Source organism: Muscardinus avellanarius (assembly GCF_963383645.1).
Source record: "Muscardinus avellanarius genome assembly, chromosome: 21".
Taxonomy (NCBI): domain Eukaryota; kingdom Metazoa; phylum Chordata; class Mammalia; order Rodentia; family Gliridae; genus Muscardinus; species Muscardinus avellanarius.
In genome coordinates, this window is record NC_137807.1 from 22,664,582 (window position 1) to 22,682,509 (window position 17,928).

General features: G+C 50.0%; 1 protein-coding gene across 5 annotated transcripts in view; it reads left to right on the top strand.

Moving 5' to 3' along the window:
- Positions 1-3,335: 3,335 nt before the first annotated feature.
- The window catches only part of ACACB (acetyl-CoA carboxylase beta), a gene marked incomplete at both ends in the record, with an annotated part of 109,158 nt that continues 94,565 nt past the window's right edge, over positions 3,336-17,928 (top strand). For 3 of the 5 annotated variants that reach the window (XM_080717528.1, XM_080717529.1, XM_080717530.1), the window contains one exon: positions 16,127-16,173. In XM_080717528.1, the coding sequence (XP_080573654.1) occupies positions 16,127-16,173 (47 nt within the window). Of the gene's footprint in view, positions 3,950-16,126; positions 16,174-17,928 lie in introns of those variants that run through there. The other 2 variants (XM_080717526.1, XM_080717527.1) reach the window with 1 other exon arrangement.

Genomic DNA, 17,928 nt, shown 5'->3' on the forward strand with positions numbered 1-17,928 from the left:
CCATACAGAGATGGGAGTCTGTGCCCCCCCTGGCTAACTTGGTGGAAGCCTGTGTCGGGGCTATAAACGCACATGGCCAGCAGAGGGCGCGAGGGAGCCAGGGCGTGGCCCCCCATGGGAGCCAGGGCCAGAGGGGGCGCTGCACCGGGCACACCCCACACCCCTACCTGGGGAGGACGAGGACCTGAACCTGTCCAACTCCCGAGGAAGCCAGGGTGGCTTTTGCAACATTTTTGACAATACCCTTTGCCAATTGCTAACTTCAGAATTTTTCCCAAGGGCACAGGTTAGCCAGCAATTTCAAGACTCTGACCGTGTGTGTGTGTGTGTGTGTGTGTGTGTGTGTGTGTGTGTGTGTGTGTGTGTGTGTGTATTAGACAAACGTGCACCACCAAGCCCCGCTGGCGTTTGACATTTTTGGGTTGCCCCTCTGAGGAAGGTGCTGTTGCTGGCAGGCACCCGCAGAGGATGGGGATACGGCTCAACTCACACCATGCACAGAGTGGTCCCACTACACAGAGAATGTTCTAGTCTCAAATGTCAATAGGGCCACGGTTGAGAAGTCCTGAGGTAAGGACGGGCGTGGGCGTCAGAAAGAAACCAATGGTTCTGTTGAGTGTTTGCCGAAGTCTTGTTTCCGATTCTTCATCATCATCATTATTATTATTATTATTATTATTATTATTAGTAGTAGTAGTAGTAGTAGTAGTACTGGGGATGGAACCCAGGGACATTCGACCTCCAAGCTACACCCCCAGCCCGATTTTTTATTCTTTATTTTGAAACAGGCTCTCACTGAGTAGCTGAACTGCAATCCTCCTGTCTCGGCCTCCCGAATGCTGGGATTACGAGCGTGCGCCACCGCGCCCGGCTCTAATTTCTGATTCAGTTGGGATATACCTAGATGTGTGAGTCGTAACTGGATCTTATGGTAACGTGTGTGTGTGTGTGTGTGTGTGTGTGTGTGTGTGTGTGTGTGTTTGATACTAGGGATTGAAATCAGCGGCATTCGACCTTCGAGCTCCATCCCCAGCCCTATTTTATTTTTATTTTGAAACAGGGTCTTGCTAAGTTGCTGAGAGGCTCACTACTTGCTGAAGCTGGCCTCAAACCTGTGACCCTCCTGTCTCAGCCTCCCAAGTGCTGGGATTCCTGGCACGCGCCACCACGCCCACCCCTCCACCTTCATATTTTGCCCGCACGTCCCTGGTGACTCTTGGATCAAGCTGATTAAACACCTTCCACAGCTCAGGAAGAAAGGTGAAACTGGAGGTCCCATTTTTCTGAATGTGTTGGTCATGAAAGGATGCAGGCTTTTCTCCAGGGCTTTTATTTTTCCTCATCAACTGAGATCATCAGATGTTTTTTCCCCACTAATGTGTTACCTTGATGGTAAACCATCTTCAGCTAACTTTTCCTTAAAATAGAAACTCGTTGAGCCGGGCGCGGTGGCGCGCGCTTGTAATCCCAGCATTCGGGAGGCTGAGACAGGAGGCTCATGGTTTGCGGCCAGCCTCAGCTACCTAGTGAGGCCCTTTGCAACTCAGTGAGAACCTGTTTCAAAGTAAAGAATAAAAAAGAGGGCTGGGGGTATAGCTTGGAGGTAGAATGCCCCTGGGTTCCATCCCCAGTACCACACACACACAAAAAAAGAAAATTGTTGATCTTCAGAGGAAGAAGAACTAAAACAGCCCTCCTGACCCTATGCGTTACCTAGAAAAATCCCACTTGCGGACACGCCTTCAGTTCCGGGGCCCCACGTGCTCAGGAACCATAGGAGTGCGTAATTCTGAGAAACTCTGGGAACATTCCTGCTGCCCTCTGAACACTTGTCCAAATGACAAGTGCCTCCTTGATGCCAGGCCCGCCGCTCGAGCTCGAGGTCTTTCTTTTGTAATGCTCCTCACATAGAATCGTGGCAAAATTGGATCCTTGGTTTATTGTTGCCGCGCCGAGCTTCACTCGTGCCGGGAAAATACTCCACCACGGAGCTTTCCCCCAGGCTTTGAGCTGCCTCAGAAATTGCTAAAACATGTTCAAATATCAAGGATATTTAATTTTTTTTTTTTTTTGCAGTACTAGGGATGGAACCCAGGGGCATTCTACCTCCAAGCTACACCCCCTGCCCTATTTTTATTCTTTATTTTGAAACAGGGTCTCACTGAGTTGCAGAGGGCCTCACTAAGTAGCTGAGGCTGGCCGCGAACCGCGATCCTCTCGTCTCAGCCTCCCGAATGCTGGGATGACAAGCGTGCGCCCCCACGCCTGATGCTTTTATTTTTTTTTTAACAGTGTCTGACTAGGTTGCAGAGCTAAGCAACTCTTAACGGTCTCATCTCAAGTGGGTGTGGTGGCGCACACTTGTAATCCCAGTACTTGGGAGGCTGAGACAGGAGGATTGCAGGTTCGAGGACAGCCTCAGCAAGTAGTGAGACTCTTTCAAAAATAAAAATAAGCCGGGCGTGGTGGCGCACGCTTGTAATCCCCGCGCTTGGGAGGCGGAGACAGGAGTATCTCCCAGGTTCGAAGCCAGCCGCGCTGGCTTAAGAGACCCTGTTTCCAAAAATAAAAAAGTATAAAATAGGTCTGGGAGTGTAGCCCGGAGGTAGAAGGGTTTCCAGGAACCCCAGTACCACCAAAATAAATAAATAAATAAATAAATAAATAAATAAATAAATAAAATAGGGCTAGGAATGTAGCTCTGAGGTAAAATGTAATTTCCGAGGTAAAAGGGCCCTGAGATCAATAGCTAATACCAAAAAAAAAAAAAAGAAAAGAAAAGAAAAAAAAAGAAAAAGAAAAAGAAAAAGAAAAAGGTTTTATCTCTCAACACTGTCCCTTAGGGGCTAAAGTTCCCATTTTAGTAGCTTTTGGCCTATGGAAATAGTTGATCACAGCCGGGCGTGGTGGATCACGCTGGTCATCCCAGTACTTGGGAGGCTGAGACTGGAGGATCACAGGTTCGTGGCCAGCCTCGGCTACTTAGTGAGGCCCTCTGCGACCTAGTGGGACCCTGTTTCAAAGTAAAGAATAAAAATAGGGCTGGGGGTATAGTTTGGAGGTCAAATGCCCCTGGGTTCCATCCCCAGACCCACAAATAAATAAAGAAAGAAAGAGAGAAAGAAAGAAAGAAAGAAAGAAAGAAAGAAAGAAAGAAAGAATAAATATAGGGCTGGGGGTGTAACTCAGAGGTAGAATGCCCCTGCATTCCATCCCTGGCACCACACACACACCAAAAAAAACCCCAAACAACAACAACAACAAAAAAAACCGCAGAAATAGTTGATCACGAAGACTGTAAGACGTTTCTCTGTTTCTCTTTACAGATTTTCTGAATGGTTTTCCTTCTTTTTCTATCTTGCCTGATTGTCTGCTGCCTTACCTTTTCCTGGTTAAAATTCTGGGCGGAGATGACAGACCCCAAGCCAGTCACCAAAAGCTTCGGCGGAGGCCTGGAGCCCTGCGTGCCCCCCGACAGCTCCCAGGAGGCCTTGCAGCCCCGCAGTGACCCTCCCGGGACGTCCACACCGGCCGCCCACAGAAACCCCAAAGGCGCCTGCCGGCCGGGCCTGCCAGCCTCACACCAGAAGCCCCCCAGGAACCCCGTTTCTTCCACCGACGCGGGACCGTCCCCAGAACTCCAGACCCACCAGACAGGGACGCGAGGCCCAGAGGCCCCCGAAGCCAACGGCCTGTCCTCCCCGGTCAGGCCCCAGCGCCGGCAGGACAGATCCCTCTGCAAGGAGGACAAGAAGCAGGCGGACATCAAGAGGCAGCTGATGACCAAGTTCATCCTGGGCTCCTTTGATGAAAACTCCTCCGACGAGGACCAGGGCGCGGGCTCCTTCCGGGACTCTCCCAGGAAGGGCAGCCGGGCCAGCCTGGGCACCGTGGCCCTGGAGGCGGCCCTGACCACAGGCGAAGCCGAGGCCCACGCGCCCACTATGAGGTACCTGGTGTGCGTGCACGTGTGTGTGTGTGTGTGTGTGTGTGTGTGTGCACCTGTGTGTGCGCGCGCCTGTGTGGACCATGTTGGAGTGGGGCTGCACCCTTCTGCCCCCCTCTCAAGGATGCTGGTCTCTGCTTAATGGTTGAAACCCACGCTTCCAGCATAGCTCTTACACAAGCAGAAGCCGCAAGCGCCTGGCTTTCTTCTTTTCCTCCTTTCAGAAGCATTTTTTGAGTACCTACTACGCACACAGGGTCTCACACCGGCTCAGGGGCTTTTTAAGAGTTCTGAGCCAAGATGACTGTATGTCACCGGGCGCGGTGGCTCGCCCTTGTAATCCTAGTACTTGGGAGGCTGAGACCGGAGGATCGCAGTTCGCAGACAGCCTCAGCTGCTTAGCGAGGCCCTCCACAACTTAGACCCTCTTTCAAAACAAAGAAAAAAAAAATAGTAATGGAAGCCGGGCGTGGTGGCGCACGCTTGTCATCCCAGCATTCGGGAGGCTGAGGCAGGAGGATCGCGGTTCGCGGACAGCCTCAGCTACTTAGCGAGGCCCTCTGCAACTCAGTGAGACCCGGTTTCAAAATAAAGAATAAAAAATAGGGCAGGGGGTGTAGCTCGGAGGTCGAATGCCCCTGGGTTCCACCCCCAGACCCACACACACACACACAAAAAAAAAGAAACAAAGAAAGAGGAAAGGTAGATGGTTTTCATGTACACAGGACAAGGTGAAAAATAATACCCAAGAGAATTAAGTTTAATAATCCATCCTTCCTTCCTTCCTTCCACTGAGGATAGAACCAAGGGACATTTTACCTCCAAGCTACATCCCCAGCCCTATGGTCAGGTCCAGAAGGAACGCTTCTTGGAAGATCTAAAGTCCAGCTTGAAGCTAGACTTGAATGGTTCCACAGAAGTTCCCGCCATAATGGAAAGTTCTAGAATGGAATGTTCTAGACCTGCCTCCATCTTATAAGGTAGCCATTGGTCCCACCGCTGAGCATTTATTTGAAATGTGACCAGTGTAACCACGGAGCTGGATTTAACTTGTGTGTGTGTGTGTGTGTGTGTGTGTGTGTGTGTGTGTGTCACTGGAGAGGGAACTCAGGGGCATTCTACCTCCGAGTCATACTGGGATCGCAAGTGTGCGCCACCACGCCCGGCTCGGATGTAACAATTTAATTTTAGTTCATGCGAAGCATAAATAGCCTCACGTGGCTGGGGGCACCAGCTAGGCCTCGTCCATTGAGAAGACGGAGCCAGCTGTAGCCGGGCCGGGAGCCACAAGCCTGCCAGCCCTGATCCCGGGAGGCCCAGCAAGGAGGGTCGCGGGTGCGAGGCCGGCCTCAGCAACCTAGGGAGGCCTTGTTTCAAAATAAAAATAAATCAATAAGGAGGACTTGGGGCTTAGCTCTGAGGTAGGGTGCCCCTGCGTTCCATCTCCAGTACCAAGAATAAATACAAAATAAGCATCCAGCTGTGTGAATTGATCAAACCCACAGGCTTGACAAAAAGAGGATTATTATTTCCGAAGTCTTTGATTCCCAGGACATGCGAGGGCTCCGTGAACGGAGATAGCTAAAGGACTTGGAATAAAACAATAAATGGTAGGTTAGAAGATGGAGGGATGTGTTGCCTGCCCGCCCGCCCGCCCGCCCGCCTTCCTTCCTTCCTTCCTTCCTTCCTTCCTTCCTTCCTTCCTTTTACTTTGATGGAACCAAGGGCCATTCTATCTCCAAGCTGCATCCCCAGCCCAGTTTTTTATTCTTTATTTTGAAACCGGGTCTCACTGAGTTGCGGAGGGCCTCGCTAAGCTGCTGAGGCTGGCCGCGAACCTGCGATCCTCCTGTCTCAGCCTCCCGGATGCTGGCTGGGATCGCAAGTGTGCGCCACCATATCTGGTTCTGGTTGTTTTTTTTTTTTAATTTTGAAACAGGGCCTCATTAAGTTGCTGAGGGCTGACCCGTGATCCTCCTGTCTCAGCCTCCCAAGTACTGGGATTACAGGTGTGTGCCACCATGCCGGCTAAGCTTATTTGTGTGTGTGTGTGTGTGTGTGTGTGTGTGTGTGTGTGTGTGTATTTGTTTATTATTTTTGTGGTACTGGGGATTGAACTCTGGGGCATTCTACTTCCAACCTATACTCCAGCCTGATTTGATTTTTCTTTTATTATTTATTTATTTATTTATTTTTGTAGTACTGAGGATGGAACCCAGGGGCATTCTACCTCCAAGCCTCACCCCCTGCCCTATTTTTTATTCTTTATTTTGAAACCGGGTCTCACTGAGTTGCAGAGGGCCTCACTAAGTAGCTGAGATTTTATTTACTTATTTATTTATTTGCAGGTCTGGGGATGGAACCCAGGGGCATTCTACCTCCGAGCTACACCCCCTGCCCTATTATTCTTTATTTTGAAACAGGGTCTCACTGATTCGCAAAGGGGCCTCGCTAATTAGCTGAGGCTGGCCGCGAACCACAATCCTCCCGTCTCAGCCTCCCAAACGCTGGGATTACAAGCGTGCGCCACCATGCCCAGCTTTTTTCTTTTATTTTGAAACAGGCTCTCCCTAAGTTTCAGAGGGCCTTACTAAATGCCTGAGGCTGGCCATGAACCTGTGGTCCTCCCGACTCAGCCTCCCTAGTACTGGGATCACAGGTGTATGTGTGCGCCCACGCTGGGCTGTTCTTCCTCTCCCTCTGAAGCCACCAAAGCCACCCTCAAAACGTCATCTAAGCCTAGTCACTTCCCCAAACTCCACCTCCAAATACCAGCCAAATATCAATTTGGGGTGGTGGCCCACATCTGTAATCCCAGTACTTGTGAGGCTGAGACAGGAGGGTTGTGGGTTCAAGGCCAGCCTCAGCAACTTAGTGAGGTTCTTAGGAACTTAGTCCCTTCTTCAAAAAAAAGACTAAAACAGAACTGGGGGTGTAGCTGAGAGGTAGAATACCCCTGGGTTCCATCCCAGTACATATACATATATATTATACATATCTATGTAAAACATACGTGTGTGTGTGTGTGTGTGTGTGTGTGTGTATATACATACTTAGAAGTTCATCAATCTCCAGTACATATATATGTATATATTATGTGTATATATGTTGCATATGTATGTGTATGTATATAAAAATATATATACATGTATATGTGTATATATATATATATGAATTTGGGAGTTCATCAATCTCCAGTACATATATATGTATATGTGTATATATATGTATATTTATGTTGCATATGTATGCGTATGTATATCTCATCTATCTATCTACGAATTAATTGGGGGATTAATTTTCCAACATGTGAACTTTGAGCGACACATTCCAGTCACAGCGGCTGCTGAACAGTCTAGACTCTCAGCCAGATCTCCTAACATTTCAGGGTATTTCAAGCAGGAAGGAGGGGTTTGGGCCGGTCTTTCCAGCCTTGATTTAACCCTTTCCCCATCTCAGACAGAAGCATCAGATGCGGGGAACCGGGGTGTTCGTCGGGGCAGAGAAGCGATCTTGCGAGGGCCCCGCGCCTCCTCTCTGCCGCAGCCCTCCATCCTCCTTCTGGGCCTTAGCACTTGCGGTTCCTTAGGAAACACAATGTTCTTTTGTCCAGGGCCAGCTGCTCCCAGGGCCTGGGCCTTGCTCTCAGAGGGGTCACATGCCTGGTTTTCTACTCTGCAGCTATCGTCTCGTGATTCGTAATGATTTTGGAAGTCTGAGCGCAGTGGCCCCGCACCTGTGGCTCTAACTGGACCGGAGGCTGAGGCAGGAAGATGGCACGGTCGAGGCCAGCATGGGTGACTTAGAAAAGACCCTGTCGCAAAATAAAATGAAGAGGGTTGGGCGTGGAGGGGAGGTGGGGGAAGATGTAGCTTATTAGTAGAGCGCCACTGGATTCAATCCCCGTACTGAAAAAAATTTTTATTATTATTATTTTTCTTAATATGGAAGCAGCTCCTTATTTTATTTTGCACTGACTGGGTTCTGCAAATTCTTTAGTGGGCCCTACCGTCACCCCCACATCTTTGCCCATCAAAGTCACCTCCTCCAGGGGCCTCCCCTGGTTATATCCCACCTTTAATGTGCCCCCCCAACCCCCAAACCAGGCATGGTGGCGCACGCTTTTAATCGTAGTATATGGGAGGCGGAGACAGGAGGATGGCAGGTTGAAAGCCAGCCTCAGAAACTTAGTGAGGCCCTCTGCAACTTAGTGAGACCCTTTTTCCAAATAAGAAATAAAATTGGGCTAGGGGTGTAGCTCAGAGGTAGAATACCCTTGGAGGTAGAATTCTAAGGCTAAATCCTAAGTACCACATATTAAAAAAGAGTGCCTCCTCGCTGGGTGCAGTGATGCACACCAGTAATCCCAGTGCTTGAGAGACTAAAACAGGAGGATTACAGTTTTTAGGCCAGCCTCAGCAACATAATAAGGCCCTGTTTAAAAATAAAAAGAAGTAGCTGGGCATGGTGGCGCACGCTTGTAATCCCTGGGTTTGGGAGGTGGAGACAGGAGGATAGCGCAGGTTCAAAGCCAGCCTTTCTGGCTTAAGAGAAATGTGTCTGGGAGTGTAGCCCGGAGGTAGAAGGGTTTCCAGTGGGAGTGTAAGTCAGAGGTAAAGTGCCTATAGGTTCAATCTCCAGTATCACACACACACAAAAAATAAAATACTAAAGTATCCCCAGCCCCCTGCGCCCAGATTCTTTATTGACTGTTCTATTTTGCAGTCTCCAGGACACATAATCACACCTTGAGGTGCTTGCGGCTTTTAACCTTATTTGGTTACTTATTTGTGCCCTGTTTCCCCGTACCGTCTACAAGTTCCACAAATACAGGGCCGTTATCATAATGGTCTCTGGTTTTCCCATTGTATGAATGAAGCAAGCCACGTGAGCTCCCACAGAACAGAATTCTGCACCGGAGGAATGGGGCACTCGAATGAATGGGGGTGGATGGACGAAGGACAGGTGACTGGATGGGTAGATGAATGGATAAACGGATAGAAGGAGGGGTGAACAGCTGGATGGATGAACAGGCATCTTGTTGTTTTTTTAGTAGCCGTAGAATTTTGTTTTCATAAAATACTTCTTGCACGTATCTTGTGACTCTCAAAGTCCAATTTTGAAGTTTTCTTCTGCCTTTAATACTGTTACGTAACCCCATCCTTCCTCTCCCATCTCCTACTTGGTTGGCAAGGGCTGCCCGAGACGATCGATCCGGTGACTGCGCAGTCCGCTCTGGTCTCTCTTCTCTCCTCCTGCTCCTCTGAGCCTTCATCTCAGGTCAGGGGCTGGGACGTGGCCTTCCCTTGGATTTAAAAACAGTCCTTGACCGGGCGTGGTGGCGCACGCTTGTAATCCCCAAGCTTGGGAGGCAGAAACAGGAGGATCACGCCTCAGCTGGCTTTAGAGACCTGTTTCCAAATAAAATATAAAATAGGTCTGGGATTGTAGCCCGGAGGTAGAATGCCACTGGGTTCCAGCCCCAGTACCACCAAAAAAAAAAAAAAAAAAAAAAAAAAAATTGTGTTATAGAAACAGTCCTTGAGGGCCGTAATTCCCAGGCAGCTCTTAGAAACAGAGCGGGTGAGAACACTGCGCGATGTGGCCAAGCACTGAGGTGAAGACGGCTGCTCTGCGCCCCCCTATTTTGTTAGATAAACAGCCCCCCCGGACTTAGTGCACAGTGGGTGTGCGTGAGAGGCCAGGGTTCGCACCACCTTTTACGCCTCTTTCCCTAAGGGCAACACCTATGGGTGTGTACTGTGGGCTGGATTGAATGGAACGGACCCAGGGGTGCTAAAGTTTAAAGCGATGAGCGTGAAGTTTTTAAGTTGACAGTGAACTTAATTATTAGCAAAACCGGTCCTGAACTGATGTGAAGTTACTTATAATCTTTACCCTGTTTTTTTTTTTTTTTTTTTGTGTGTGTGTGTCTATCCATGCTTCTGCTGAAATATTAATATGACAATATGGGTTATAAAACTATTTCCCCCCCTCTTTTTTATACTAGAGATTGAATCCAGGGGCATTCTATGTTCAAGCTATACCTCTAGCTCTGTTTTATTTTTTATTTTGAAGCAGAGGTTCACTAAGTTGCTGAGGCTGGCCTTGAGCCTGTGATGCCCCTGTCTCAGCCTCCTAAGCACTGGAGTTATAGGTGTGTGCCACCACACTCAGCCTTTACCTTCTTTAAAAACAAAGAAATAAAAACAAATTCTGAATCTCAAAGCATATCAGGCTCTTGGAGTTTCAGATAAGGGATGTAGATTGTGTATAATGTACTTAGGACAGTTCCTGGGACATAGTAAACTCAAAATGCTTGAGTTTAATAAGTGTGTGTGTGTGTGTGTGTGTGTGTGTGTGTGTGCATGTGCACACGTATACACATGCACTATACTTTAAGGAGTATTTTCAGTTAGTGAATAATTACTATTTTTATGTAGTACAATTATGAACAACTTAAATTTTCTTCTGCTTTTTCAACATTTTTCTCAAAGTATCATTTTTTATAACATTTTGACATTTCCCAATAATAAAACAGAATAAAAACTACAGGAGGATCACAGGTTTGAGACCAGCCTCAGCCACTTAGGCCCTCAGGGACTTGTTGAGACCCCATTTCAAAATAAAAAATAGGGCTGGGGGTGCAGCTCCGAGGTAGAGCACGCCTGGGTTCAGTCCCCAGTAATACACACACACACACACACACACACACACACACACACACACACTAGTGTGTGTGTGGAGAGTGAACCAGTCCTCTAACTTCCTAGATAAATTGACCCACGCTTGTAATCCCAGTGCTTGGGAGGCTGAGACAGGAGGATCACAGGTTCGTGGCCAGCCTCAGCTACTGAGTGAGGCTCTCAGCAACTTAGTGAGACCCTGTTTCCAAATAAAATATAAAATAGGTCTGGGAGTGTAGCCAGGGGATAGAATGCCCCTGGGTTCCATCCCCAGTACCACACACACACACACACACACACACACACACACACACAGAATGAAAACTCAGGCCGGGCTATAGCTTGGAGGTAGAATGTCCCCTGGGGTTTAATCCCAAGCGCTGAAAATAAAACAAAAAACAAAAAATCAGCCCAGTGAGGTCTGAGGCCTCAGACAGCCTGTGAGCCCCATTCTAATTCAGACCCTGAACTGTGAATGTAGGCATTGCTACTTAACCTGCCCTTGGGGGAGAGGGGCCTGGCTTCCCGAAAAATCGAAAAATCACCTCCCTCCAGCTCTCTTTCCTTTAGGGGCAAGGTCAGGAGGCCGGCAGCTTCCTGGGTGACCTGTAAGCTCCATGACCTTGGGGCTGCGGCCTCTGCAGGTTGGACTGCATTCTCGAAGGCCCCTGGTGGAGGGAATTAGGAGAATTAGTTGCTGGAAAATGGGGTACACCTGTGAGTTTAGGGCCCCTCTCCACCCGGTCAATTACCGCAGAGAGGCTGAGTGCTAGGCCAGGGTGAGTCACAGCAGGGATGGGCTGGATGGTGTGAGAAGAAGCTAAGGTTTATGCCATGTTTCTTTTTTGTGTGTGGCACTGGGGATGGAACCCAGGGCCATTCTACCTCTGAGCTCCACCCCCAGCCCTCTTTTATTTTTATTTGGAAACAAGGTCTCGCTGGGTTGATGAGAGTCTCACTACTTGCTGAGGCTGTCCTCGAACCTGCGATACTCCTGTCTCAGCCTCCCAAGTACTGGCATTACAAGCGTGCGTCACCACGCCTGGCTCCAAGCATCTTTTAGAGACCCTGTTTCCAAATAAAAAATAAAATAGGGCTGTGGGTGTAGCTCAGTGGTAGAATGCTCCTGGGTTCAATCCCCAGTACTGCAAAGAGAAAAAAATAATGAATTTAGCTTCTGATAAGTCCGAGAGAGGGGGGGATTGAACACCATCACAACTGCAGCGACTTGTGAACAGTTTTGTTGCAAAGAACAATTGTTAGCCGGGCATGGTGGTGCATGCCGGTAATGCCAGCGCTCGGGAGCCTGAGATAGGAAGATCACAGGTTCGAGGTCAGCCTCAGCAACTTAGCAAGACCGAGTTTCAAAATAAAAATAAAAATAGCTGGCGGTGCAGCTCAGAGGTAGAAAGAATGCCCCTGGGTTCAATCACAGATATAAAAAAGGAAAAGGATAAGCCAACTCTTTGCTGCATGTATGAAGGTGGTGTAGTGTGCAGGGGTATATAGTATTCTATCTTTCCCATCTTCTATTCCCTAATAATACAGACAGAAAAAAATCAGCCCCAGTGTGGTGGGCTGTATCTGTAGTGCTAGCTGCTAAGACGCTGGGATAGGAGTATTTCTTGAGCCCAGAGTAAAGTAAAATGCAAGTCCATATACAATGTAAAACACCAGAGAAGTCCAGTATCAGCTTTAATGGTACGGTTCTCCCGGGGATGGGGCTGGCAGTTCTGGAGACCCCCGTGCCCTTCTTTTAAGGTCTGCATGGTGGGGAGTGTTACTCGTGGGAACCCACGATTCTTGCGAGATACTACTTGTGAGGCAGACTCTTTCTGCCTCGGGGTTCGCACCCCTCCCCAGGCAGCTTTGTCAGTTTAGGGAAATCCTAAAAAACAAAAAAACAAAACAAACATTGAGCCGGGCGTGGTGGCGCACGCTTGTAATCCCAGCATTTGGGAGGCCGAGACCAGAGGATCGTGGTTCGCAGACAGCTTCAGCTACTTAGTGAGGCCCTCTGCAACTCAGTGAGACCTGGTTTCAAAATAAAGAAAAATAGGGCTGGGGGTGTAGCTCGGAGGTCGAATGCCCGTGGGTTCCATCCCCAGACGCGCAAAAAAAACCCCCCCAAAAAACAGGCATGCTGGTGAACTCTTGTAATCCCAGTACTTGGGAAGCTGAAAAAGCCAACCTCAGCTACTTAGGCCCTCCACAATTTAGTGACACCCTGTTTCAAAATACAGAAAAAATAGAACTGGAATGTAGCTGTGTAGCTCCACGGGAGAATGCCCCCAGGTACCACCCCCAGTACCACACACACACACACAAAGGGCAATCTAAATCTATCTAGGTGAACTCCCTTTGCTTACACTCGGATAGAAGCCAAGTGTGCTAGTCACCCTTCAGGCAGTATTAGCAGAGAACGTAAAATATCCACACAAGCGGGCGCGGTGGCGCACGCTTGTCATCCCCTCGCTCGGGAGGCTGAGACAGGAGGATCGAGGATCCTGCAGGTTCGAAGCCAGCCTCAGCTGGCTTAAGAGACCCTGCTTCCAAATAAAATACAAAATAGGTCTGGGAGTGTAGCCCGGAGGCAGAAGGCTCTGTTCAAGGAGTGTTGGGGTTATGGTAACTGCGAAGGAAAATTCTAGAACAATCCCAGGAAGCTCGTGAGCATTCTTTCCTGCACGATCCTGACTGACTGACTGGGCAGGGTAGAAGTTGTTTTGAAATAGCTTCGTTTCCTAATTTCAATGGCTTTTCCTATGTTGAGTGATTATTTATTTTTCTTTTGGCAGTGTGGGGATGGAGCCCGGGGCCTCGCCTGTGCTAGGCCCTTGCCCTATCACTGACCGCACCCCAACTCCCAGACTGTGTGTGTGTGTGTGTGTGTGTGTGTGTGTGTGTGGTACTGGGGAGCAAATGGCCAAGCAAGTACTCTGCCTCCAAGCCCCATCCGCTGGCCCAAGATGTTTACTTTTAAATTTGGATAATTGAGCCGGGCGTGCTGGCACACGCTTGTAATCCCAGCATTCGGGAGGCCGAGACCTGGAGGATCGCGGTTCGCGGACAGCCTCAGCTACTTAGTGAGGCCCTCTGCAACTCAGTGAGACCCGGTTTCAAAATAAAGAATAAAAAATAGGGCAGGGGGTGTAGCCCGGAGGTCAAATGCCCCTGGGTTCCATCCCCAGACCCGCAAAAAAAAAAAAAAAAAAAAAAAAAAAATTGGATAATTGGAGCTGGGTGTGGTGCTATGCACACCTGTAATCCCAGTACTTGGGAGGCTGAGACAGGAGGATGGCAGGCTTGAGGCCAGCCTCAGCAGCTCAGCGAGGCCCTGTTCCATATAAAAAATAAAATAGGACTGACTGGAGGTCTGGCTCAGAAGTAGAACTTCTGAGCATTAATCCCCAGTACCAAAACTCCAAAACAAACAAAAAAACTTGGAAGATTTAAGATTTTTCTCTGTGTGTGTGTGTGTGTGTATGTGTGTGTGTGTGTGTGTGTGTGTGTGTTTCTAGGGATTGAATCAGGGACTTTCTACCCCTGAGCTACACCCCCACACCTACTTTATTCTTATTTTGAAACAGGGTCTCGCTAGATTGATGAGAGTCTCACTACTTGCTGATTCTGTCTTCGAACCTGCGATCCTCCTATCTCAGCCTCCCAAGTACTGAGATTACAAACCTGCACCGCTTTGCTCACCTGTTTTGTTTTATTTTATTTTTTTATTGTTTGCAGTACTGGGGATGGAACCCAGGGGCATCGTACCTCCAAGCTACACCCCCAGCCCTATTTTTTGGAAACAGGGTCTCACTGAGTTGCAGAGGGCCTCACCAAGGAGCTGAGGCTGTCTGCGAACCGCGATTCTCCTGTCTCAGCCTCCTGAATGCTGGGATTACAAGCGTGCGCCACCATGCCCGGCTACCTGTTTGTTTGTTTATTTATTTATTTATTTATTTATGCCGGGGATGGAACCCAGGAGCATTCTACCTCCGAGCTATACCCCAGTCCGATTTTTTTTATTCTTTATTTTGAAACAGGGTCTCACTGAGTTGCAGAGGGCCTCACCAAGGAGCTGAGGCTGTCCGCGAACCGCGGTCCTCCTGTCTCAGCCTCCCAAAGGCTGGGATGACAAGCGTGCGCCCCCACGCCCGGCTCCCGCTCCTTTTATTTTTTAAGAGCTGCTGTTGAAGTGTTATTTAATGTGAAAAGAGAACAGCCAACCACTGCCCTCGGCAGGGCTGCTCATACCGGGGAAGGGTCACAGCTGACACTGTGACGCGCGGCGCCCCCTGGAGGTGCGGCCCTGCCTGTGCCTTGTAAAGGCCAACATTTACGTTATTTTTTGCACGTTTGCTTGCTATGAATATAGTTTACATTTATTATTATCACCATCATCATTATTATTTTTTTGTTGCTGTTATCTTGCACTGAGATCGAACCCAGCGCCTCGCTCACACCGAGCAAGCGATTTCTGCCGGCTAAGCCACACGCTCCGCTCGGACAGTATTTTCACTGAAGTGTTTTGGGTTTGGGAGGTGTTAATTGTATTATTTGAAGCATCATTCGCCCCTCGCGACTGCAGCGGGTTTGTCTGGCTCAGCCCGCACTTCGCACGACCCCGGGGCTTCGCCTCCTGTGGGGGTCGCAGGCGGGGCAGCTGGGGTCCTCCCTCCCAGTCCTGGAGGCTCCGCTCCCGCAGGGGACCCCGTCCTTCAAAGCGTGCTCCAGGTACGAACTGGGGGGGGGGGGACACAGCGGTGACCTCTCTTTTGACATTTCCTGAATTTTCCACCAGTCCCGAATCCTGGGTGTATACAAGCCTGTCCATCGCTGCGATATGTCGGGATATGCGATCTAGACTCTGCTGCCCCAGTCAGGGCCGCTGGAGAGAGGGAGAGGGTCTGTAATGGGCTCGGGCTGCAGTCCTCCGGCGCCCAAGGTCAGCCGAGTCGGCCGGGGAAGGCTTCAGTGGGCGTGGCTAGGCGAGGGGCGGGGCCGTAAAGGCGGGGACATTGGGAGCAGGGGCGGGGCCTGGGCGTGGCCTGGGAGTCAGAGCCGGGGCGGGGCCTGGAGGCGTGGCCTGACTGGGAGGCGGACGGAAGGCGTGGCCTGACTGGGAGGCGGGCGGGAGGCGTGGCCTGACTGGGAGGCGGACGGAAGGCGTGGCCTGATTGGGAGGCGGACGGAAGGCGTGGCCTATCCGGGGGCGTGGCCTGCCTGGGGGCGGGGCCGGGCGGGCGCGTCGGCCCCGGACACCGGCGCTCCGGGCGCACTTCGGGATGGGGCCGGCGCAGCGCGGAGTTGGGTGCAGGCCGGCTGTCGCAGGACGCGGCCCGAGGCGCTGCAGGACCGCACCCCCGCCTCCCGGCGGCGACCTGGCCGCCCCGCGGGGCCCCGGGACCGGGTCTGCGTCGGGGCCTTTGGGGGTGCATGCCCTCTGCACCCCAGCGGGAGCCGGGTGGGATTGAGCGGCGGCCGGTCGATCGACATGAGTCCTGCCAAATGCAAGGTCTGTTTCCCCGATCGCAAAGTAAAGTAAGTAAGCCTCTGATTCTAACGACTTATCTTTTACGAATCTATGCAGCGACCCCGCCCCCATCCCCGAAGTCAGGCCCCGCGTCCTCCTAGCACCCCGACCCCAGGAAATGCGAGTTAAACTTTGACCGCTGGGTGGATGGAGCCCGCCTCGAGCGCCGGCTGGCCTTGGAGGAGGAGGCCAGGCTCGGCAGAGTGGCGTCGTTTGGAGGAGGAGGGGTCCGGAGCGCACAGGTGCCTAGACATGGGGGCGTGGCGGGCCCCCCCAGCCCGAGAAGGACCCCGGAGGCCCAGGGCACCGTGTTTCCAAGCCGCGACCCGGGACCAGTCGACCTGGTCCAGAGCGGACCTCGCCTTTAAGGTCATTTTCTGAGATTAGTGCAGGCATCTCGGTGCCAGAGGGCTCCTTGGCCCCGCCTACTTGATTTTTTTCCCTTTTCCTTTCCGTCGTCATTTTGTTGCGCTTCAGCAGTTACCAGAGCGATGCGCCCATCCGTGGTTGAACGTCCAGAAAACTATAGTTAAGCCAGAGGGAGGGACAAAACCCACGATTCCACCCCTGGGAGCAGTAACAGTTGTATATCCTGACAGTCTTCTTTTTTCAATGTAGTTTTTTTTCTGTTCCTTTTTTTTTTTTTTGGTATTAGGGCTTGAACTCTGAACTCCATCCCCAGCCTATTTATAATTTTTATTTGGAAACAGGGTCTCACTAAATTAACACATACAGGCCTTGAACCTATGGGATCCTCTGCTCGGCCTCCCAAGTCCTGGGATCCCAGGCATGTGCCTGGGATATGTTTTAGTTTATAACACTGAATCATTCGGAACACACTGTATTTGAAACTTGCTCCTCCTCCTTTTTTTTTTTTTTTTTTTTTGGTAGGTACTGGGGATTGAACCCAGGGCCATTCTAACTCTGAGTTACACCCCCAACCCTAATTTATTCATTTAGCAACAGGGTCTTGCTAAGTTGCTGAGACTCCCCCTAAATTGGTCTCAAGCCTGTGAGCCTCCTTCTCAGCCTCCCAAGCACCGGGATTACAGGCGTGTGCATAGTTAACGGTGCTTTTAGTAGTCTGCCAGAGATACCAGCAAACTCTGGGCCCCTGCCAGTTTTTGTGTGACCTAAGAACAAAGATTGGTTTTTATATGCTTACATGATTGGGGGGGGGGATAAAAAGAAGGATACTCTTTTGTGACATGTGAAAATTAGGTAAAATTCAAATGTCACTGTCCAGCCAGGCATGGTGGTGTACGCCTGTGATCCTAGTATTTGGTAGGCTGAGACGGGAGGATCGTAGGTTCCTGGCCAGCCTCAGTTACTTAGTGAGGCCCTCCGCAACTTAGTGTGACTCTGTTTCAAAATAAATAATGATGATGATGATGATAATAATAATAATAATGATAAAAAAGCTGGGGATGTAGCTTGGAGGTAGAATGCCCAGTACTAAAAAAAAAAAAAAAAAAAAAAAAAAAGAAAGAAACAACTGGCCTGGGGGTGTAGCTCAGAGGTAGAATGCCCCTGGGTTCACAAATAAAGTTTTATTGGAACACAGCGACACATGATTTTATATGTCATCTGTGGCTACTTTTGTGTCTCCTAGTCAGGGTTCATTAATGGGACTGACACTGGTCTGTAACAACCAAGTGTTAGCTGTCTGGCCCTGGACAGAAAACCCTTGTGAATCTACACTAAGCTTTGACTGGGTCCAGACTGCTTCTGTAACCAGTCCCCATTAAAATGTGTGAGTGGTG